Genomic DNA, 16,264 nt, shown 5'->3' with positions numbered 1-16,264 from the left:
TTATTTGAAGATACGTATAACGAAGTATATGTATAATTTTGTATGGTAAATCGCTAGAGCTCCGAATTCTTTTCTCTTTTATTCTCTGTCGGTATAGAATTTCTAAGTATATATGTAAGTAGTAGAAAATTCTGGAAGTTTCTGCAATTTAAAGATAAATATTTACTAATATAAGAATATCTCTACAGTTTTACTAATCATACTCTATTTTAACATACTTATATGCCCATTCAATTTCATTAAGATATCTGACAAAACCGGCTGACGTATTCGGTATAAAGGGCAGAGGATAATATTATATTTTGGAACTAGACTATGATCATTTTCAGACTATGACAGGAGGACATACATATTTAATTATAATGCTTTGAACAAAATTAGGTTATCATAGGTTGAGTAATTTGTAATATGGACGATAAATGAAAAGTAGGCTGTACCCCGTTCATTGTCCTATTTTTTAATACAACTCTAATAAATTTTTAGGGGTTTTGAATGTAATGCATTTACCAAGTCTCATCCATATTTCTCAATTAACACCTGAAGACAGACTCACGAACAGATAAACATGGCGAAACCACGACGAGTATAATGTCACAAAAGATCTTGTATTAGCACGCTGTTGGTTGAAGGTGCGCGAGATAAGTAGTTGGGACAATAGACATCTCCAAAAGACCGTGAATTATTGTGCATGCAGGAAATAATAGCTATGAGAAAGCTGTTGGCGGTATGGACAAACAATCGTCGTTTCGTGACTGTCTTAAAAACATGGATTTTTTGGTAGGCTACGAACTGCTGCAGCAACCCATATTTTTCAGACAGATTAAAGAAGTTGGAGCATCGTTTTGTCAAGTATGAGTATATCGAATTAAAAAGAGACTTCATTGAGAAACAAATGTCCATTTTCTGTTTACTTTTGAAGAATTAGTCAGGCGTACAGTACATATGGCGAGGTTATAAAAATTATATGCTTATATGCATAAAATTCCCAGTTATATCTGTGTTAGAACTTAGCAATAACTTTTTCAAGGTCGCTTCGATCATCTTATAAACTTTGTTTTAGTTTTCATGTTGAAACAGGAGTTCTATTATTACACTGTACTATAATTGGTTCGATATTAAGCCAAACCAATTTTTTTGAAAGATTGAGTCATCGGTAAAACATAATTTCTCCGCTTTTTTTCGGAAGATAGCTTCCAAACTGAATATATGTATGTATTTTCCGTCGAATTTGTTCATGACAGATGCTATAAATGGTTAAAGTCGGATCTTCGAAAAATTAAAATTTTTAAATTTAAAAAATTACCGAGCTCATTTTTACGTATTTTGTTTGTTCGTGTCTTTGTATTTACTATTTTTTAGTATTTTTAACTAATCTCTCGAAAAAAATATTTTGGTCCAATACATAGAAAATTAATCCATTTTGCCGTAATTATTCTTATTCAAGGGGTGTGAATTCTGATTTTCAACGGTGTCACAGAATCTGATTGGATCTTCGTATTTTTGAACATACGCAAAACCAATATTCGAATCTGCTTTGTACTAACGTAACAAAAAAATGAATAAATTTGGAATTAAAATATTGAATAAAGTCTTTTAAAATTTACCATGAGTTCCGCTATTTTCGCTTTTATTTTATTGGAAGAAATAAGTTGAAAAAAATTAAAAAAAATAATAAGAGATCACAATACTCCATTTGCACCAGGAGAATCGCATGTGAATTTTGCCTTGCATTTACTTGTATGCTTGTATACATGTTTAATTTACAGATTTTTATCACATTATCGACAGAGCTATTCGGGTGTTAAATTACGTTTATTATGTTTTGTAAATCCTCTTAAAATATCTGAATTTTTTCCTTAAACTCAATAATTATGACATTTTGTGCTTTATTCTTATGGTTTCCCTATAGAAATAACGATAAATTAAATCGTAACAATAATATAAGTTAATTTTTTAATTTACATTTTAAATCTATCAGTGACTACCCCCTTGCTTTGTTTCTGACAACCGTGACACCCAAAACCGATACAATTTCTGTTTCGAACGTCAAACCAATAATATCTGAATTCATGACACCTACTACATTTTTTTATCGGTTTCAATTCTGATTCCGACAACTATCAGATTCTACAACACCCCTGATTATTATTAAAAACAATTATTCACTAAACAACAAGATATTTAACTAATTTTACAATCATACGAGATAACCCAATATATGGTTCATACTATGACTTCATCATCACTTAAAAGAGGATTTTTGATCCCTTAATGTAATTAAAAGTTTATAAAACATTTGCTTAGAATTTTAGACCTATAGAAAACTCTTCCAACAATACTACATTTTTGATTCAATAATGTCATTATTGCACGCAATATTTACCATACTTGCTTTGTAGGCAAGTAAAGACTTCTAAACTAACTCCCGAATAATTCTCTGGATCATAGAATAAAATACAAATGATACTTTAGCTTTGAAAGCTCAATTTACATCTATCCAAAGAGAAAAATGAAACATGCTTCTTCAGTTTAATGATACAACGTTATTTTCTTTTATATATACAATTTGTTCAAGTTATATATTTTCAGTCTTTTTCGCTTTAACATATTTTTTCTAAAATTGCTTAACTTTAAAAACTAGGTAACGCCTCATGACTATGTTCTTAAAATTATACATTAAAGTAGCCAACTATTCCTATAGTAAATTAGTTTAATCTACTTCCTCAACAGTGGGTCCAGTACGTCCATTGAATCCGCCCGCTTGTTGACCACAAGACGCTCCTTGTGCACCACCACTATGTAATTTTGTCATGATTGGTGAACACAGTTTAGTGAGCGTGTTCATTTTGTCTTCATATTCTTCCTTGTCGGCCAACGTATTGAGATCGAGCCATTTGATTGTGTCGTCACAAGCCTTCAATGCTTCGCTCTTCTCCTGAGCACTCAATTTATCACCTGCGCCATCCAGGGCTTGTTTCACACCAAATACATAACTCTCCAAGTTATTTCTAGCCGCGATCTTATTGCGTTGTCGTTCATCTTCTTCGGCATAGCGTTCCGCCTCGTTCACCATACGATCGATATCTTCTTGTGATAGACGTCCTTTGTCGTTCTTGATAGTGATATTCTTGGCATTTCCTGAACTCAATTCCTTCGCCGATACATTCAGAATGCCGTTGGCGTCCAGATCAAAGGTAACCTCAATCTGTGGCACTCCGCGTGGAGCTGGCGGTATGCCCGATAAGTCGAATGTGCCCAGTCGATTGTTGTCCTTGGTCATCACACGTTCACCCTCGTAAACCTGGATTGTGACACCACTTTGGTTGTCGGAGTATGTTGAGAATGTTTGAGTTTGTTTGCATGGAATTCGGCAATTTCGTTCAACAATTTTCGCCATAACACCACCAGCTGTTTCGATACCTAAGGACAATGGTGCTACGTCGACCAATAGCACATCCTGAATTTCACTGCTCTTGTCACCACTTAGAATAGCAGCTTGGACGGCTGCACCATATGCCACTGCCTCATCCGGATTGATTGAAAGATTCAGACTTTTGCCACAGAAGAACGACTGTAGTAGACTCTGAACTTTTGGAATACGTGTGGAACCACCAACCAATACGATATCGTGTATTTGATTCTTGTCCATCTTCGCGTCATTCAACGCCTTCTCCACTGGGTCCAAGGTCTGACGGAATAAATCAGCACACAATTCTTCAAAGCGAGCTCGTGACACTTTCGTGTAGAAGTCCACTCCTTCGTATAGTGCATCGATTTCGATTGTGGCTTCGGTGCTTGATGATAAAGTACGCTTCGCACGTTCGGCTGCTGTACGTAGACGACGTAATGCTCTTGGATTCGAACGTAGGTCTTTTTTGTACTTTCGTTTGAACTCATCAGCCAAGTGGTTGACCAGTCGGTTGTCAAAATCTTCCCCACCAAGATGTGTGTCACCAGCGGTTGCACGCACTTCGAACAGTGAACCCTCGTCAATGGTCAAGATTGATACATCAAAAGTACCACCGCCCAAATCGAAGATCAGAACATTACGTTCACCTTTCAGATTCTTATCCAGACCGTAGGCTAAGGCGGCTGCTGTCGGTTCATTAATGATTCGTAACACATTCAAACCAGCAATACGACCCGCATCCTTAGTCGCCTGTCTCTGTGAGTCATTGAAGTATGCTGGTACTGTGATGACGGCGTCTGTCACTGTTGTTCCTAAGTATGCCTCAGCTGTCTCCTTCATCTTGGTCAACACCATTGACGAAATTTCTTCTGGCGCAAAGCGTTTGTTCTCACCTTTGTACTCGACACTGATCTTTGGTTTGCCACCGTCACTCACTACTTTGAAAGGCCAATGTTTGACATCCTCCATGATCTTCGGATCGTCATACTTGCGTCCAATCAATCGCTTGGCGTCGAATACTGTGTTCTTTGGATTCATGGCAACCTGGTTCTTCGCCGCATCGCCAATGAGTCGCTCTGAATCTGTAAAGGCAACGTAACTGGGCGTTGTGCGGTTGCCTTGGTCATTGGCGATAATCTCCACTTTGCCGTGTTGGAAGACACCAACACAGGAGTATGTTGTTCCCAAATCAATACCGATTGCTACCATGTTGACTTGCTTTTGTTATACTTTTTCTTCAATTAAACTTTTCAATACTATACTTTTTTAAACTTTTGTAATTGTTTATATCACTTTGTGTTAAAAACACTTTCGCGTTTGTTTGTTACAATCTCTCTAAGAGTTGTTAATACTTTGTTTGCTTATTCAATTCTGAATCGAAGAGCGCTCACGTCTGGTATTTATACTAAAATGGCTCTTCGTCGAATATTCCGGATGCTCTTTCTCGAAATTTCCACACTAATCTACCAGCTGGGTGGAAATTTCTATTCGTATAGTAGCTCTCGTGTGCTCAGACTGTGCATGATTAATAACACATATACATACAGATACAGGTATTTCTGACTCTATAGCCGGCAAATAATGGTATGAGAGAATCAAAAAAATTAATTCTCTTTATTCGCTGCTCTTTAATGTCGCACAGTGGCTTATTTATTGTGTTTGAATTACATAAGTTTTATACCAAAACTAAATTGTAATTATCATTAATTAATTGAATTATACTAGATTCTATTTATTGAAATTCCTACTTACACGAAATACGGTTTGTTTTCATTTAAGCCACGAATATAGCCAAATTTTTCGGGGATCTGTCTTGTACTTTATTGTTGAGTTTATTCATTCACTGTAGTGAAATATAATAAGAAAAATTAATAGTTTACAACTAGATTTTCTGCCTAAAATCAAGCAACAAAAAACGATCACACCTATACCAATTCATTGTAAAATAGTGTAAAGGGTAAATAGTTTTCTGAAGAAATCCAAATTAAAATTGTCGTTAAGCATATGATAGTAGTAAGTTTCTGACCAAAATTTTCACAATTCGGTAAATGTTATACTGTGCTTATTTGTTTGTTACGAAGTGGAATCAAAACAAAAGAAATAACGCGAAGTACTCTATCCTTTATTCTAGAAATTCATATGTACATATATGTATGTATATATTTATGCCTTTAAAAGAGTTATATCAACCCTGATATGTACATATGTACATACAAATATGGTATTATTTGAAGATACGTATAACGAAGTATATGTATAATTTTGTATGGTAAATCGCTAGAGCTCCGAATTCTTTTCTCTTTTATTCTCTGTCGGTATAGAATTTCTAAGTATATATGTAAGTAGTAGAAAATTCTGGAAGTTTCTGCAATTTAAAGATAAATATTTACTAATATAAGAATATCTCTACAGTTTTACTAATCATACTCTATTTTAACATACTTATATGCCCATTCAATTTCATTAAGATATCTGACAAAACCGGCTGACGTATTCGGTATAAAGGGCAGAGGATAATATTATATTTTGGAACTAGACTATGATCATTTTCAGACTATGACAGGAGGACATACATATTTAATTATAATGCTTTGAACAAAATTAGGTTATCATAGGTTGAGTAATTTGTAATATGGACGATAAATGAAAAGTAGGCTGTACCCCGTTCATTGTCCTATTTTTTAATACAACTCTAATAAATTTTTAGGGGTTTTGAATGTAATGCATTTACCAAGTCTCATCCATATTTCTCAATTAACACCTGAAGACAGACTCACGAACAGATAAACATGGCGAAACCACGACGAGTATAATGTCACAAAAGATCTTGTATTAGCACGCTGTTGGTTGAAGGTGCGCGAGATAAGTAGTTGGGACAATAGACATCTCCAAAAGACCGTGAATTATTGTGCATGCAGGAAATAATAGCTATGAGAAAGCTGTTGGCGGTATGGACAAACAATCGTCGTTTCGTGACTGTCTTAAAAACATGGATTTTTTGGTAGGCTACGAACTGCTGCAGCAACCCATATTTTTCAGACAGATTAAAGAAGTTGGAGCATCGTTTTGTCAAGTATGAGTATATCGAATTAAAAAGAGACTTCATTGAGAAACAAATGTCCATTTTCTGTTTACTTTTGAAGAATTAGTCAGGCGTACAGTACATATGGCGAGGTTATAAAAATTATATGCTTATATGCATAAAATTCCCAGTTATATCTGTGTTAGAACTTAGCAATAACTTTTTCAAGGTCGCTTCGATCATCTTATAAACTTTGTTTTAGTTTTCATGTTGAAACAGGAGTTCTATTATTACACTGTACTATAATTGGTTCGATATTAAGCCAAACCAATTTTTTTGAAAGATTGAGTCATCGGTAAAACATAATTTCTCCGCTTTTTTTCGGAAGATAGCTTCCAAACTGAATATATGTATGTATTTTCCGTCGAATTTGTTCATGACAGATGCTATAAATGGTTAAAGTCGGATCTTCGAAAAATTAAAATTTTTAAATTTAAAAAATTACCGAGCTCATTTTTACGTATTTTGTTTGTTCGTGTCTTTGTATTTACTATTTTTTAGTATTTTTAACTAATCTCTCGAAAAAAATATTTTGGTCCAATACATAGAAAATTAATCCATTTTGCCGTAATTATTCTTATTCAAGGGGTGTGAATTCTGATTTTCAACGGTGTCACAGAATCTGATTGGATCTTCGTATTTTTGAACATACGCAAAACCAATATTCGAATCTGCTTTGTACTAACGTAACAAAAAAATGAATAAATTTGGAATTAAAATATTGAATAAAGTCTTTTAAAATTTACCATGAGTTCCGCTATTTTCGCTTTTATTTTATTGGAAGAAATAAGTTGAAAAAAATTAAAAAAAATAATAAGAGATCACAATACTCCATTTGCACCAGGAGAATCGCATGTGAATTTTGCCTTGCATTTACTTGTATGCTTGTATACATGTTTAATTTACAGATTTTTATCACATTATCGACAGAGCTATTCGGGTGTTAAATTACGTTTATTATGTTTTGTAAATCCTCTTAAAATATCTGAATTTTTTCCTTAAACTCAATAATTATGACATTTTGTGCTTTATTCTTATGGTTTCCCTATAGAAATAACGATAAATTAAATCGTAACAATAATATAAGTTAATTTTTTAATTTACATTTTAAATCTATCAGTGACTACCCCCTTGCTTTGTTTCTGACAACCGTGACACCCAAAACCGATACAATTTCTGTTTCGAACGTCAAACCAATAATATCTGAATTCATGACACCTACTACATTTTTTTATCGGTTTCAATTCTGATTCCGACAACTATCAGATTTTACAACACCCCTGATTATTATTAAAAACAATTATTCACTAAACAACAAGATATTTAACTAATTTTACAATCATACGAGATAACCCAATATATGGTTCATACTATGACTTCATCATCACTTAAAAGAGGATTTTTGATCCCTTAATGTAATTAAAAGTTTATAAAACATTTGCTTAGAATTTTAGACCTATAGAAAACTCTTCCAACAATACTACATTTTTGATTCAATAATGTCATTATTGCACGCAATATTTACCATACTTGCTTTGTAGGCAAGTAAAGACTTCTAAACTAACTCCCGAATAATTCTCTGGATCATAGAATAAAATACAAATGATACTTTAGCTTTGAAAGCTCAATTTACATCTATCCAAAGAGAAAAATGAAACATGCTTCTTCAGTTTAATGATACAACGTTATTTTCTTTTATATATACAATTTGTTCAAGTTATATATTTTCAGTCTTTTTCGCTTTAACATATTTTTTCTAAAATTGCTTAACTTTAAAAACTAGGTAACGCCTCATGACTATGTTCTTAAAATTATACATTAAAGTAGCCAACTATTCCTATAGTAAATTAGTTTAATCTACTTCCTCAACAGTGGGTCCAGTACGTCCATTGAATCCGCCCGCTTGTTGACCACAAGACGCTCCTTGTGCACCACCACTATGTAATTTTGTCATGATTGGTGAACACAGTTTAGTGAGCGTGTTCATTTTGTCTTCATATTCTTCCTTGTCGGCCAACGTATTGAGATCGAGCCATTTGATTGTGTCGTCACAAGCCTTCAATGCTTCGCTCTTCTCCTGAGCACTCAATTTATCACCTGCGCCATCCAGGGCTTGTTTCACACCAAATACATAACTCTCCAAGTTATTTCTAGCCGCGATCTTATTGCGTTGTCGTTCATCTTCTTCGGCATAGCGTTCCGCCTCGTTCACCATACGATCGATATCTTCTTGTGATAGACGTCCTTTGTCGTTCTTGATAGTGATATTCTTGGCATTTCCTGAACTCAATTCCTTCGCCGATACATTCAGAATGCCGTTGGCGTCCAGATCAAAGGTAACCTCAATCTGTGGCACTCCGCGTGGAGCTGGCGGTATGCCCGATAAGTCGAATGTGCCCAGTCGATTGTTGTCCTTGGTCATCACACGTTCACCCTCGTAAACCTGGATTGTGACACCACTTTGGTTGTCGGAGTATGTTGAGAATGTTTGAGTTTGTTTGCATGGAATTCGGCAATTTCGTTCAACAATTTTCGCCATAACACCACCAGCTGTTTCGATACCTAAGGACAATGGTGCTACGTCGACCAATAGCACATCCTGAATTTCACTGCTCTTGTCACCACTTAGAATAGCAGCTTGGACGGCTGCACCATATGCCACTGCCTCATCCGGATTGATTGAAAGATTCAGACTTTTGCCACAGAAGAACGACTGTAGTAGACTCTGAACTTTTGGAATACGTGTGGAACCACCAACCAATACGATATCGTGTATTTGATTCTTGTCCATCTTCGCGTCATTCAACGCCTTCTCCACTGGGTCCAAGGTCTGACGGAATAAATCAGCACACAATTCTTCAAAGCGAGCTCGTGACACTTTCGTGTAGAAGTCCACTCCTTCGTATAGTGCATCGATTTCGATTGTGGCTTCGGTGCTTGATGATAAAGTACGCTTCGCACGTTCGGCTGCTGTACGTAGACGACGTAATGCTCTTGGATTCGAACGTAGGTCTTTTTTGTACTTTCGTTTGAACTCATCAGCCAAGTGGTTGACCAGTCGGTTGTCAAAATCTTCCCCACCAAGATGTGTGTCACCAGCGGTTGCACGCACTTCGAACAGTGAACCCTCGTCAATGGTCAAGATTGATACATCAAAAGTACCACCGCCCAAATCGAAGATCAGAACATTACGTTCACCTTTCAGATTCTTATCCAGACCGTAGGCTAAGGCGGCTGCTGTCGGTTCATTAATGATTCGTAACACATTCAAACCAGCAATACGACCCGCATCCTTAGTCGCCTGTCTCTGTGAGTCATTGAAGTATGCTGGTACTGTGATGACGGCGTCTGTCACTGTTGTTCCTAAGTATGCCTCAGCTGTCTCCTTCATCTTGGTCAACACCATTGACGAAATTTCTTCTGGCGCAAAGCGTTTGTTCTCACCTTTGTACTCGACACTGATCTTTGGTTTGCCACCGTCACTCACTACTTTGAAAGGCCAATGTTTGACATCCTCCATGATCTTCGGATCGTCATACTTGCGTCCAATCAATCGCTTGGCGTCGAATACTGTGTTCTTTGGATTCATGGCAACCTGGTTCTTCGCCGCATCGCCAATGAGTCGCTCTGAATCTGTAAAGGCAACGTAACTGGGCGTTGTGCGGTTGCCTTGGTCATTGGCGATAATCTCCACTTTGCCGTGTTGGAAGACACCAACACAGGAGTATGTTGTTCCCAAATCAATACCGATTGCTACCATGTTGACTTGCTTTTGTTATACTTTTTCTTCAATTAAACTTTTCAATACTATACTTTTTTAAACTTTTGTAATTGTTTATATCACTTTGTGTTAAAAACACTTTCGCGTTTGTTTGTTACAATCTCTCTAAGAGTTGTTAATACTTTGTTTGCTTATTCAATTCTGAATCGAAGATCGCTCACGTCTGGTATTTATACTAAAATGGCTCTTCGTCGAATATTCCGGATGCTCTTTCTCGAAATTTCCACACTAATCTACCAGCTGGGTGGAAATTTCTATTCGTATAGTAGCTCTCGTGTGCTCAGACTGTGCATGATTAATAACACATATACATACATATGTACATACAGATACAGGTATTTCTGACTCTATAGCCGGCAAATAATGGTATGAGAGAATCAAAAAAATTAATTCTCTTTATTCGCTGCTCTTTAATGTCGCACAGTGGCTTATTTATTGTGTTTGAATTACATAAGTTTTATACCAAAACTAAATTGTAATTATCATTAATTAATTGAATTATACTAGATTCTATTTATTGAAATTCCTACTTACACGAAATACGGTTTGTTTTCATTTAAGCCACGAATATAGCCAAATTTTTCGGGGATCTGTCTTGTACTTTATTGTTGAGTTTATTCATTCACTGTAGTGAAATATAATAAGAAAAATTAATAGTTTACAACTAGATTTTCTGCCTAAAATCAAGCAACAAAAAACGATCACACCTATACCAATTCATTGTAAAATAGTGTAAAGGGTAAATAGTTTTCTGAAGAAATCCAAATTTAAATTGTCGTTAAGCATATGATAGTAGTAAGTTTCTGACCAAAATTTTCACAATTCGGTAAATGTTATACTGTGCTTATTTGTTTGTTACGAAGTGGAATCAAAACAAAAGAAATAACGCGAAGTACTCTATCCTTTATTCTAGGAATTCATATGTACATATATGTATGTATATATTTATGTCTTTAAAAGAGTTATATCAACCCTGATATGTACATATGTACATACAAATATGGTATTATTTGAAGATACGTATAACGAAGTATATGTATAATTTTGTATGGTAAATCGCTAGAGCTCCGAATTCTTTTCTCTTTTATTCTCTGTCGGTATAGAATTTCTAAGTATATATGTAAGTAGTAGAAAATTCTGGAAGTTTCTGCAATTTAAAGATAAATATTTACTAATATAAGAATATCTCTACAGTTTTACTAATCATACTCTATTTTAACATACTTATATGCCCATTCAATTTCATTAAGATATCTGACAAAACCGGCTGACGTATTCGGTATAAAGGGCAGAGGATAATATTATATTTTGGAACTAGACTATGATCATTTTCAGACTATGACAGGAGGACATACATATTTAATTATAATGCTTTGAACAAAATTAGGTTATCATAGGTTGAGTAATTTGTAATATGGACGATAAATGAAAAGTAGGCTGTACCCCGTCCATTGTCCTATTTTTTAATACAACTCTAATAAATTTTTAGGGGTTTTGAATGTAATGCATTTACCAAGTCTCATCCATATTTCTCAATTAACACCTGAAGACAGACTCACGAACAGATAAACATGGCGAAACCACGACGAGTATAATGTCACAAAAGATCTTGTATTAGCACGCTGTTGGTTGAAGGTGCGCGAGATAAGTAGTTGGGACAATAGACATCTCCAAAAGACCGTGAATTATTGTGCATGCAGGAAATAATAGCTATGAGAAAGCTGTTGGCGGTATGGACAAACAATCGTCGTTTCGTGACTGTCTTAAAAACATGGATTTTTTGGTAGGCTACGAACTGCTGCAGCAACCCATATTTTTCAGACAGATTAAAGAAGTTGGAGCATCGTTTTGTCAAGTATGAGTATATCGAATTAAAAAGAGACTTCATTGAGAAACAAATGTCCATTTTCTGTTTACTTTTGAAGAATTAGTCAGGCGTACAGTACATATGGCGAGGTTATAAAAATTATATGCTTATATGCATAAAATTCCCAGTTATATCTGTGTTAGAACTTAGCAATAACTTTTTCAAGGTCGCTTCGATCATCTTATAAACTTTGTTTTAGTTTTCATGTTGAAACAGGAGTTCTATTATTACACTGTACTATAATTGGTTCGATATTAAGCCAAACCAATTTTTTTGAAAGATTGAGTCATCGGTAAAACATAATTTCTCCGCTTTTTTTCGGAAGATAGCTTCCAAACTGAATATATGTATGTATTTTCCGTCGAATTTGTTCATGACAGATGCTATAAATGGTTAAAGTCGGATCTTCGAAAAATTAAAATTTTTAAATTTAAAAAATTACCGAGCTCATTTTTACGTATTTTGTTTGTTCGTGTCTTTGTATTTACTATTTTTTAGTATTTTTAACTAATCTCTCGAAAAAAATATTTTGGTCCAATACATAGAAAATTAATCCATTTTGCCGTAATTATTCTTATTCAAGGGGTGTGAATTCTGATTTTCAACGGTGTCACAGAATCTGATTGGATCTTCGTATTTTTGAACATACGCAAAACCAATATTCGAATCTGCTTTGTACTAACGTAACAAAAAAATGAATAAATTTGGAATTAAAATATTGAATAAAGTCTTTTAAAATTTACCATGAGTTCCGCTATTTTCGCTTTTATTTTATTGGAAGAAATAAGTTGAAAAAAATTAAAAAAAATAATAAGAGATCACAATACTCCATTTGCACCAGGAGAATCGCATGTGAATTTTGCCTTGCATTTACTTGTATGCTTGTATACATGTTTAATTTACAGATTTTTATCACATTATCGACAGAGCTATTCGGGTGTTAAATTACGTTTATTATGTTTTGTAAATCCTCTTAAAATATCTGAATTTTTTCCTTAAACTCAATAATTATGACATTTTGTGCTTTATTCTTATGGTTTCCCTATAGAAATAACGATAAATTAAATCGTAACAATAATATAAGTTAATTTTTTAATTTACATTTTAAATCTATCAGTGACTACCCCCTTGCTTTGTTTCTGACAACCGTGACACCCAAAACCGATACAATTTCTGTTTCGAACGTCAAACCAATAATATCTGAATTCATGACACCTACTACATTTTTTTATCGGTTTCAATTCTGATTCCGACAACTATCAGATTCTACAACACCCCTGATTATTATTAAAAACAATTATTCACTAAACAACAAGATATTTAACTAATTTTACAATCATACGAGATAACCCAATATATGGTTCATACTATGACTTCATCATCACTTAAAAGAGGATTTTTGATCCCTTAATGTAATTAAAAGTTTATAAAACATTTGCTTAGAATTTTAGACCTATAGAAAACTCTTCCAACAATACTACATTTTTGATTCAATAATGTCATTATTGCACGCAATATTTACCATACTTGCTTTGTAGGCAAGTAAAGACTTCTAAACTAACTCCCGAATAATTCTCTGGATCATAGAATAAAATACAAATGATACTTTAGCTTTGAAAGCTCAATTTACATCTATCCAAAGAGAAAAATGAAACATGCTTCTTCAGTTTAATGATACAACGTTATTTTCTTTTATATATACAATTTGTTCAAGTTATATATTTTCAGTCTTTTTCGCTTTAACATATTTTTTCTAAAATTGCTTAACTTTAAAAACTAGGTAACGCCTCATGACTATGTTCTTAAAATTATACATTAAAGTAGCCAACTATTCCTATAGTAAATTAGTTTAATCTACTTCCTCAACAGTGGGTCCAGTACGTCCATTGAATCCGCCCGCTTGTTGACCACAAGACGCTCCTTGTGCACCACCACTATGTAATTTTGTCATGATTGGTGAACACAGTTTAGTGAGCGTGTTCATTTTGTCTTCATATTCTTCCTTGTCGGCCAACGTATTGAGATCGAGCCATTTGATTGTGTCGTCACAAGCCTTCAATGCTTCGCTCTTCTCCTGAGCACTCAATTTATCACCTGCGCCATCCAGGGCTTGTTTCACACCAAATACATAACTCTCCAAGTTATTTCTAGCCGCGATCTTATTGCGTTGTCGTTCATCTTCTTCGGCATAGCGTTCCGCCTCGTTCACCATACGATCGATATCTTCTTGTGATAGACGTCCTTTGTCGTTCTTGATAGTGATATTCTTGGCATTTCCTGAACTCAATTCCTTCGCCGATACATTCAGAATGCCGTTGGCGTCCAGATCAAAGGTAACCTCAATCTGTGGCACTCCGCGTGGAGCTGGCGGTATGCCCGATAAGTCGAATGTGCCCAGTCGATTGTTGTCCTTGGTCATCACACGTTCACCCTCGTAAACCTGGATTGTGACACCACTTTGGTTGTCGGAGTATGTTGAGAATGTTTGAGTTTGTTTGCATGGAATTCGGCAATTTCGTTCAACAATTTTCGCCATAACACCACCAGCTGTTTCGATACCTAAGGACAATGGTGCTACGTCGACCAATAGCACATCCTGAATTTCACTGCTCTTGTCACCACTTAGAATAGCAGCTTGGACGGCTGCACCATATGCCACTGCCTCATCCGGATTGATTGAAAGATTCAGACTTTTGCCACAGAAGAACGACTGTAGTAGACTCTGAACTTTTGGAATACGTGTGGAACCACCAACCAATACGATATCGTGTATTTGATTCTTGTCCATCTTCGCGTCATTCAACGCCTTCTCCACTGGGTCCAAGGTCTGACGGAATAAATCAGCACACAATTCTTCAAAGCGAGCTCGTGACACTTTCGTGTAGAAGTCCACTCCTTCGTATAGTGCATCGATTTCGATTGTGGCTTCGGTGCTTGATGATAAAGTACGCTTCGCACGTTCGGCTGCTGTACGTAGACGACGTAATGCTCTTGGATTCGAACGTAGGTCTTTTTTGTACTTTCGTTTGAACTCATCAGCCAAGTGGTTGACCAGTCGGTTGTCAAAATCTTCCCCACCAAGATGTGTGTCACCAGCGGTTGCACGCACTTCGAACAGTGAACCCTCGTCAATGGTCAAGATTGATACATCAAAAGTACCACCGCCCAAATCGAAGATCAGAACATTACGTTCACCTTTCAGATTCTTATCCAGACCGTAGGCTAAGGCGGCTGCTGTCGGTTCATTAATGATTCGTAACACATTCAAACCAGCAATACGACCCGCATCCTTAGTCGCCTGTCTCTGTGAGTCATTGAAGTATGCTGGTACTGTGATGACGGCGTCTGTCACTGTTGTTCCTAAGTATGCCTCAGCTGTCTCCTTCATCTTGGTCAACACCATTGACGAAATTTCTTCTGGCGCAAAGCGTTTGTTCTCACCTTTGTACTCGACACTGATCTTTGGTTTGCCACCGTCACTCACTACTTTGAAAGGCCAATGTTTGACATCCTCCATGATCTTCGGATCGTCATACTTGCGTCCAATCAATCGCTTGGCGTCGAATACTGTGTTCTTTGGATTCATGGCAACCTGGTTCTTCGCCGCATCGCCAATGAGTCGCTCTGAATCTGTAAAGGCAACGTAACTGGGCGTTGTGCGGTTGCCTTGGTCATTGGCGATAATCTCCACTTTGCCGTGTTGGAAGACACCAACACAGGAGTATGTTGTTCCCAAATCAATACCGATTGCTACCATGTTGACTTGCTTTTGTTATACTTTTTCTTCAATTAAACTTTTCAATACTATACTTTTTTAAACTTTTGTAATTGTTTATATCACTTTGTGTTAAAAACACTTTCGCGTTTGTTTGTTACAATCTCTCTAAGAGTTGTTAATACTTTGTTTGCTTATTCAATTCTGAATCGAAGATCGCTCACGTCTGGTATTTATACTAAAATGGCTCTTCGTCGAATATTCCGGATGCTCTTTCTCGAAATTTCCACACTAATCTACCAGCTGGGTGGAAATTTCTATTCGTATAGTAGCTCTCGTGTGCTCAGACTGTGCATGATTAATAACACATATACATACATATGTACATACAGATACAGGTATTTCTGACT

The 16,264-nt window shown here is 35.7% G+C and overlaps 3 protein-coding genes across 3 annotated transcripts; all 3 read right to left on the bottom strand.

The window, feature by feature from the left end:
• Positions 1-2,543: 2,543 nt before the first annotated feature.
• Positions 2,544-4,792, bottom strand: LOC138856459 (heat shock protein 70). The gene has a single exon (XM_070107572.1). The coding sequence runs from the start codon at positions 4,616-4,618 to the stop codon at positions 2,711-2,713; it is 1,908 nt and encodes a 635-aa protein (XP_069963673.1). The 5' UTR covers positions 4,619-4,792; the 3' UTR covers positions 2,544-2,710.
• Positions 4,793-8,176: 3,384 nt separating this feature from the next.
• Positions 8,177-10,424, bottom strand: LOC138856460 (heat shock protein 70). Its single transcript, XM_070107574.1, has one exon. The coding sequence runs from the start codon at positions 10,249-10,251 to the stop codon at positions 8,344-8,346; it is 1,908 nt and encodes a 635-aa protein (XP_069963675.1). The 5' UTR covers positions 10,252-10,424; the 3' UTR covers positions 8,177-8,343.
• Positions 10,425-13,821: 3,397 nt separating this feature from the next.
• Positions 13,822-16,069, bottom strand: LOC118681619 (heat shock protein 70). The gene has a single exon (XM_070107573.1). The coding sequence runs from the start codon at positions 15,894-15,896 to the stop codon at positions 13,989-13,991; it is 1,908 nt and encodes a 635-aa protein (XP_069963674.1). The 5' UTR covers positions 15,897-16,069; the 3' UTR covers positions 13,822-13,988.
• Between the last annotated feature and the right edge of the window lie 195 nt (positions 16,070-16,264).

The sequence above is a fragment of the Bactrocera oleae genome, chromosome 3, assembly GCF_042242935.1.
Source record: "Bactrocera oleae isolate idBacOlea1 chromosome 3, idBacOlea1, whole genome shotgun sequence".
NCBI classification, from domain to species: Eukaryota; Metazoa; Arthropoda; class Insecta; order Diptera; family Tephritidae; genus Bactrocera; species Bactrocera oleae.
The sequence above is the reverse complement of the archived record's forward strand: the minus strand, read 5'-3'. Positions and strand labels throughout refer to the sequence as shown.

Excerpts from the sequence above, each read along its gene's own strand:
- LOC138856459 (XM_070107572.1), bottom strand. The coding sequence starts at position 4,618 with ATGGTAGCAATCGGTATTGATTTGGGAACAACATACTCCTGTGTTGGT.
- LOC138856460 (XM_070107574.1), bottom strand. The coding sequence starts at position 10,251 with ATGGTAGCAATCGGTATTGATTTGGGAACAACATACTCCTGTGTTGGT.
- LOC118681619 (XM_070107573.1), bottom strand. The coding sequence starts at position 15,896 with ATGGTAGCAATCGGTATTGATTTGGGAACAACATACTCCTGTGTTGGT.